The sequence below is a fragment of the Passer domesticus genome, chromosome 9, assembly GCF_036417665.1.
Source record: "Passer domesticus isolate bPasDom1 chromosome 9, bPasDom1.hap1, whole genome shotgun sequence".
NCBI classification, from domain to species: domain Eukaryota; kingdom Metazoa; phylum Chordata; class Aves; order Passeriformes; family Passeridae; genus Passer; species Passer domesticus.
Window position 1 is genome coordinate 35,527,089 of NC_087482.1, and position 8,056 is coordinate 35,535,144.

At 54.4% G+C, this 8,056-nt stretch overlaps 1 protein-coding gene across 1 annotated transcript in view; it reads right to left on the reverse strand.

Annotated features, from left to right (window-relative positions):
• The window catches only part of PODXL2 (podocalyxin like 2), a 32,945-nt gene extending 26,905 nt beyond the window's left edge, over positions 1 to 6,040 (reverse strand). Inside the window, exon 1 of the mRNA XM_064432718.1 lies at positions 5,602 to 6,040. Within this exon, the coding sequence (XP_064288788.1) occupies positions 5,602 to 5,650 (49 nt within the window). The 5' untranslated portion in view covers positions 5,651 to 6,040. The remainder of the gene's footprint in view (positions 1 to 5,601) is intronic.
• Between the last annotated feature and the right edge of the window lie 2,016 nt (positions 6,041 to 8,056).

An 8,056-nucleotide genomic window follows, 5' to 3' on the forward strand; every position in this document is an offset into this window, starting at 1 on the left:
CAACTGGCCTATTGAACAGGACTAGAAATTAAAGAGGAAATAAGTCATTTTTGTGTCCAGCTGAAATGAGAAGAGGGATTTGGGGAGATGAAATGGAATCTAGCTGTTGAAGCTGTGACTGTGTCAAAAAGCCTTTAAAATTTTTTTGCTTTTTAATTAGTAACAAGCAAACCTCAATTTTCTCTCCAAGGAAACACACAATCATCCCTTAAGATGTCACCACATCAGCTTGATCTCTAGAGGGGCTGGAATGCTCTTCAGTTTACCCAACAAAAGGTTGGTTTTACCTCTCCTACCTGAGTCTTGTGGCTACAACACAGTGCCATGGAGGCAGGATCAGCCTGCTGAAGAGAAGAACAATTGCCTGGGGCACACTCTGACTTACCTGTCTGTCACCACCAGCTAGCAGAGCCTTGCACGCCCCACCCAAGCACACTTGCACAGGGAGGGAGGGCAGAGCATGGTGGTATCACCAATGAAGCAGCCACAAGAATGTCCATCTGGCCCTGCTACCGTTGACCTTCCTTTCAAGCCCACCCCACAGCCAGGAGCTACCCAACAATGTTATTTCCTAGGAGAGCTGGGTCAGGAATGGGTCATTTACTGATAATCAGTTAGGACAGAAACACAATGACCAGATGAGGGAAGCATCTGCCAGGGATATTCCCTCCCCCAGGCCCGGAGCAAGGCCCAAGGGCAGAGAGGAGAGAGGCCCCAGGGCAGAACAGGCAAGGCCCCAGGGCAGAACAGGCAAGAACATAACAAAAATGCAGGGTAATTTAAATAACAAAAAGGGATCCCAACCATGGCCAGTGCAGGAAATGTTGTTTGGCTGAGGGAGGTCCAAGCTGATTCCCACAGTCACCTGGAGCCTCTGCACTCCAAACCCTCAACAGCTTGCACAGGGAGGCATGTGGGATGACTGTGTATCAAACCAAGCTCTTCTGGTGCTCATTCAGAGTTACAGACCATAGCTGTTCTGGGACACACCACCTAAGAGAACTCTCCCACTGCAGCTCCCACACAGCCTCATTGCTGCCCTCCCACACTGCACTAGACTACTTACACACCCAGCCATGGCCCTAATCTCAGAGATCATTTCCAATTAGGGCTTCAGAAAACAAGATCAGACTGCCATCCTCCTCTGGTACTGCCAGCAACCAGGTTCCTTACTGAGTGTCCCTCTAAAACCATCCACCTTCCTGTGTCTCCAGCATGTTTTAGAAAGCAATAGGAAAAGCACTTGGTCTGCAGGGAGCACATACTTACCTACCTACACCAAGAAGAGCAACAAGGCACAACGGAAGAAGCCCTTGCAATGGCACAGCTCTTTAGGGAGATGTTGTGCCAGCATTTTTAAGCTTTTACAGCTCCTTACAGCAAGCATAATGAGGGCTCCAGCTCCACCCAGCTGCAGGGAGTGCGTGTCTGCACGTACGGGGTGGCCACTACCTCACAAAGAACTCCCAACATCTGCTCCCCTGGTATTTCAGCAGAGAACATCCATGGCACGCAGGCCCAGGTACACCCATGGCAAACAGCAAGGCACTGCCAAGGCATGCACCTGCTATTGCAGGTAATTGCAGATGTGCCCTTTGTCAGACTGGGGCCTGGTGTCCAGGGCTGCTGGGCATCCTCATCCCAACACCAAGAGATGTGTCAGGTCTCCTGTCCTTGGGATCTGTAACATTCAGACTGCTCCAAACACCTCCACCCATTCCCACACGAGAGACCCCATGCAAGCAGGAGACACTTCAACATGCCGGCCTGTCCTCCCCCTCTGCTCAACCATTCATGCCTGGAGCCACAATCTCACTTGGTTTCAGTCTCCCAGACTGTTTGTCTTCACTCCCTCCCTAGATTGTCTCGTAGCCTTCACACCTCCCTCCTCTGCTGCCACAACGTCTGCTCTCCTCCTCCATTCTTGCTATTGACAATGGCAGCTCCCAGCTCGGGGCCAGGGGAGATGCAGCCCCTGGGAAAACAGCATTGGGTTGACAGCTCTACACAGTAGAAGTGAATTTTCTTTCCTCAGTTATCTTTCATAGGTCTCTTCAAACAGCTCACAGGCCCCCAAGGGTTAATAGATCACGGGATGAAAGCCACTGATCTAAGAGAAAAACCATAGCCCACAGACTTCTTTGCCCTCTTGCAGGTCCAAGGCATTTCATCTGTCAGGGCCGGTGCTTCCTCTTCTCACTCTGCCCCAGCCTGGACTATGTACCCCACAATGCTCACTCCAATTTCCAGCACACCCAATAAAGGGACTTGCCTGCTTCTTCAGCAAGGCCCTCCTGCCCACGCAGAGCAAGCAATACCTCAGGTGCCTGAGGGACTTCCCTTGAGATGTGGTGACCTATCAAAATGTGACTGAAACCTTTTACATGCCAAAAGGTCCTTAAACCCCCTGGCGTAATGCTGAGCACAAACCACTCCACCCTGCCACACACTGCATCCCCAAGAGCTTCCACTCCCCAAACAGCCTCAGGTATCCTAGGCAAAAAAAAAAAAAAAAAAGCTCATGCAAAGGTTTGGTGGTCCCAGGGCACATGGGACTGACTACTACATGGCTTCTGACTACCTTCACAACACGAGGCAGCACAAGAGGAGCATGGCTGCAGCTGGCATATCGAGGGAGGGCTGCAAAGCTGGTTTCCCAGCACTAACAAATTGACCCCAACCAAGAATGTACATCCAAAGCCTGGTAACCACAACAGGGCTTCACCAGGCACAGGGACAGTCAGGGACTGACCTGAGCCCCAGCAGGGTGCACCTTCCTTGCCAGCATCCCTGGCCCTCTGAATAAACCAACACACGTGTTTTCTTGGCCTCGGTGCAGGCTGTGCTCGTGTGGCTGACAAATAGCCTCTCTCCATTCTTTTGGGATTACGTGTTTCAGTAGTGCCCTGGTTTCAACAAACAGCCAGCAAGAACGAGGAGCCAGCTCACCCAAGCACCAGCTGGGAGCCGTGGTGCACCTTCCTGCAGCCCCTGTGCCCAGCCCTGCAGCGGGGCTGGCAGCGCTGCTGCTCGCCCAGGTGCCCACACAATGCCATGGCTTCTTCCCAGGCAGAGTGAGTGGGAAAACTTCTGTGCACTCTGATCTGCAGCTCGTCGCCGGCAGCTTCCCCTTGAGGGCTTAATGTGGTTATTTCTACCCCTGATGCCTGTAATTAAATGAACATTTCCTTATGGCAGTGAGGCGGCCAAGGAAAAACTGACTACAGGGAATTTTCATTCATCCTGATCTATATTCCCTCATCTCTGGCTTGTTCACACAATGCTAACAAGACATCTTCTAAGCAGGCAGAAAGAACAAAAAAGCCCTTAAACAGCCCACATGCAGACAACCACCTGGGGAGACAAAAAAAGGAAGGAGACCAGTTCTCTCCTTCTCCCCCTGCATCATTTTTCTACTTGCAAAACCAAAGGGGCTCAGATACCCTAGAGCCTGGAGTGATGTTTCCAAACTCTGCCAGCAGACTTGTGCTGCTCAGCAGTCTGATGGGACCCTGATGAGGCACATGTCCCATTTCAGCACATCCTGCAGGTCTATGGAGGCTCCCAGCTCAAGGAAACATGGGGGCAACTGCACACAGTCAATACATCTCTCTCTCAGGTTATAAACTGTTCCTGTCCTGTGGGACTGGAGAAGTGAGGCCAGAGTGCACTGAATTATTTCAGACTGGAACTGATTCTGAACCACCGAGCAAAGCTACTACCCAGAACAGAGCCTGAGGTACAAATTCCCAGCAGTCTGACTCTCCACTTCTGACCTCCCATCTGGGCAGGAGCCCACTGGTCTGGGGAGACCTGGCCAACCCAGTCCAGCCCCACAGTACTGCCACAGCCCACCAGGATTACAAATGTCACTAATTAGGAACTGACCTGTCCCTGGGAGCTGCTCCTCACCTCCCACCCCTATGCCTCTCCCTGCTAGGACAGCAGAGAGGATCACAGGGAAAGCCAAGGACCCAAATCCTCTGTATCACCACCAGCTGGACAACACTACTAGAAAGTTTCTAGCAGCTTCAGCAGAATAGGAAGCATATCCTCCCCCCAGCACAGCAGTACTAGTCGTGGTCCTTTTGGCTGCCACATTTTAAAACCACCATGAGGTCCCTCTCCTTCCTGTGCAGAGCAAACATAGCTTTCCAGCTATGGGGATGGGGTCAACCCTTGCTAGCAGATTGGCAGGCTGGGATGGTGGCAGCTCCCCTTGCTCACATTTACACTCTTCTCTGGAGGAGGCAGAGGTTTGGCTGAATTTGGGCACAAGGGTTTCCTGCTGAGATGTGGCTGAAGAACCTCTGCCAGCTGTGCCCAAGGTATTCCCTTAGTGTGGACAACCTGCCTGGAGGAAATCACAGAACTGGCTCCCTCCTCAGCTCCGGAAAGACTTATTGCTTCTGTGCCACAGAGTATTGGCACAAAACCCCAACAGGTTTTCAGATCCATTTTGCTCTTTAAGCTCACTATTGTTTGCAAACCTAAAAGGCTTTTTCTCTTCTCTTTCAGGAGCCTCAGATGACGGAGACTAACAGCCCATGGACAGAGCGGCTCTACAGATGACACATTCCCCCATGAACGTTTTCAGGAGATTGGGGTAGTAAGAGAGATGTACCAGGGGAGTGGATGTCACTGTATCACAGCTTGGTCGTGCTGGAAGACAGTGACTGGTTGGTAAGTCAGCCCTTCCCTCCCTGTCAGAATGACTCAAGACAAAGACTCCCCCACACTTCAAATGTCCCCGTTCAGAACTCCTGTTCCACACTAACCAGATTTCTGTACAAAGGGATGGATTACTGAGGAAGAGGACAATCTCAGCCTCATGGGTCTTTGGGGGATCCCTTTGTTGGGAAATTTCCCCAGACTATTTAAAAACAGAAGCAGAACCTTCATAACTATTCCGAGTATCATTCTTCCTGCACTTAACTGCCTTTCCCTAGCACCCTGCCTCTCCTCCAAATTTCAAGAGAAGGCTCTTGGGGAATCGTGGAGCAATTTGTGGTGGTCCGTTCTTTGTATCAGTTTCACGGTAGTTCACAAAACCACCACGACGCCAGACGAAGGCACCGACCCCCAAAGGGGCGGCGCGGGGCAGCGCTGCCGCAGCCGAGACCGCCCGGGCCGGGCCGAGCCGAGCCACGACCGCCCGCCCCGCTGCCCGTGCCCCGCGGGTCCCACGCCGGGGCAGCGGAGCCGGGAGAACAGCCCACGTGCATGCATCCCACCGTGCCGGGAACGCAGGGGGACCCGGGGCAGAGAGCGGCTGCCCCAGAGGGCTCTGATGCCCGGGCGGGGGGCAGTGCCAGGCAACACGGAGAGCTCTGGGATGGGAGACTGGGAGCCGCCGCAAGTCCCGGTGCCCGGGGTCAGTGATGCCTGCAGGGAACGGAGGGGTCGGAGATGCAGACCTGCCCGTGCAGAGGTCCCGGCGCCCCGGGGCACTGGAGCCGCGGCGCACCGCTGTTCCCGGGATGGGGGGTGAGCAGACCCGCCTCCCGCCGGGGGTCCCGCTGCCCACGGAGGGGACCGACACCCACCCGCCGCCCAGCCCGCAGGGATGGCAGCGGCTCCCGCCGCGCCAGCCTCACTCACCGGCGGCCAGAAGCAGCAGCAACGCCGGGGCCCGGCGCAAGGGCTGCATGGCGGCGGCCGCTGCCCTGCCGCACCGCCTCTTCACGGGGAGCGGGGCCGCCCCGCCGCCCGCCGGGCTCTGCCCCTCGCCGCCGCGCCCGCCCGCCGCCCGGCCCCGCTCCGCATCCCGCCGCCCGGCGCCGCCTCCTCCCGCCGCCGCCGCCGCTCCGGGGGCGGGGAGCCGCCGGGGGGGCCCGCACCGCCCGCCGGCCGAGCGGGGCAGGGCGGAGCGCAGCCCCCGGGTTGCTCTGATTTCTGGCTGCGGAGCCGCCGCCCAGCCGGCCCGCGCCCCCCGGCCGCGGTCCCCGCACGCCGGTGCCCACAACGAGTGCCGGCGGCGCGGCTGCTTGCGCCGGGAGCGGGTGATCAGCCCCGCCGCGGGCAGCGGGATGCGCCGGGCCCGCCGGCCGCAGGGGCAGAGCCCCCGGGAGAGCAGAGCCCCCGGGAGAGCAGCTCCAGCCACACCGGGACAGCGAAGGCCCCCAATCCAGAGACCCTCCGCATCCTCCTCCTGACCTTTCTTTAGCTGTCCATGGCTAACGGAGCCATCGCTTCTCCGTCACTCCTCAGTTCCCACCTCACTTCATCACCTGGAAAAACTTCTCCCGCTGAGCAAATTCATTTCCCCACCTCTGGAGGCCATCTGGTCCGAGCGCCTGGTCAGGTGGGTCACCTACAGCCAGTTTCCCATGGCCAGATGGCTTTTGAGTATCCCCGAGGTTGGAGACCCCACACCTTCTCTGGACAACTTGTGCCACTGCTCACCCTCACAGTAAAATGTGTTCCCTGGTGTTCAGGAAGAACCTCCAGTGTTTCGGTTTGTGCCCATTGCCTCTGGCCCTGTCACTGGGCACCACTGGAAGGAAATGTGGCCCTGGATACCACCAGTACCTTTATGGTAAAGGCACATCTCTGCCTCACATTTTATTTGGTGTTGCCACAACCTCCAGGTCCTTTCCTGACAAGCTGGTTCCCAGCTGGGTGGCCCCAGCATATTCTGGTGCATGAGATTGTTCCTCCCCAGGTGCAGCCCTTTGAAAGCCTTGCTGGACTGCAGGAGGCTCCTGTCAGCCCTCTTCTCCAGCCTGTCGAGGTCCCTCTGGATGGAAGCTTGACTCTCTGTTTTATCAGCCAGATAAAGATATGCAGATCTGCATCTCTTCCCAGTTGTGTGTTGGGATCCTGAACTCCATCTCGAGGTCACTGCAGCCAAGGCTGCTTTTGACCTTCACAGCCCCAACGAGCCTCTCATTCCTGCTTAGGATGAAATCCAGCAGAGCATCTCTTCTTGTCAGTTCTTTTATCACTCACTGCATCCTGAGGCTTGGGGTGTTGCATCTGTTTTCTGGAGCTGGGTCCATGTTGGAGCCTCTGCCCTAGCAGGGACAGCTGCTTTGACACCTGCTGGGAAAACCATTCCATGGTGTGTCACCACCATGTCCCAGACTGTCACATTGATACTAATTCAGATGATGTCCCCTTTTTCACACCCTTCTGTGCAAAATGCTGTGTGCTCTATTAAAAAAAAATAAATCTGTGTTGCAGCAGTTCTTGGGTTTGTAACTCTTGGAGCAGTTGTGGTGAATAGCACAGCAAAGGAACAGGCTGAATATCCCACCGAAAATCATTATTATAGCAACAAGACCAACTGCTCCAATTACACTAAATTTCAAATTAAACACATCTTTAGTAGCCTCAGGGCACAACATTACAGTGAATGACTCAAGCAAGGGCTTTGTCAGACAGGTGTCCATGAAACAAGGCTCAAGAGGTCCTGTAACACCACAGCAGTTGTGAGGGAACACATGCCAGCTCCCTGCACTTCAACCCCTCTTGCCAGCTGGATGAACTACAGCCATCCCACTCCCCTCCTGCAGCGTGTGGCCCCTCAGAAAAGCTGCACAACTCTTGGTTCAAGGCCACAAATATATGACTCCAAACCAAAGGACCCAAAAATATCTTGGTCCCTTCTCACGGGGCACTCAGCTCATGTTAAGTTTTCCTCAGCAGTGGTTAGGAACCTTTCTCTTTGGTTTCGGAACAACTTTCTCATCACACATTCTAGGAGGGCAGGGGATGCTAAAATCCAACATTTCAAGTTCCAGCTGAGGAAACAGCTGTACTGTCATGGCCTCACCAAATGTATTTGTGCTTGCAGGGCTTGTACCATGTGCCTGGTACTCTGCCTCTCCCACACAGCATGTCACTGAGACAGCAGGACATAGGTCTGAGGGTGATCAGGATTTTAAATTCAAGCATTCTTATTCCTTAAGTGTTATTAAAAACACCCCAGAGTCTTTATTTCCCTGTAAATAAATTGATTTTGTTGTTGTTGTTTCAAGAGTCAATCTCCTGAAAGAAAAATTGACGGTATTTTTTTTCTGTCATGAACTTGCTGTTTTTCAACAGCTAGAGA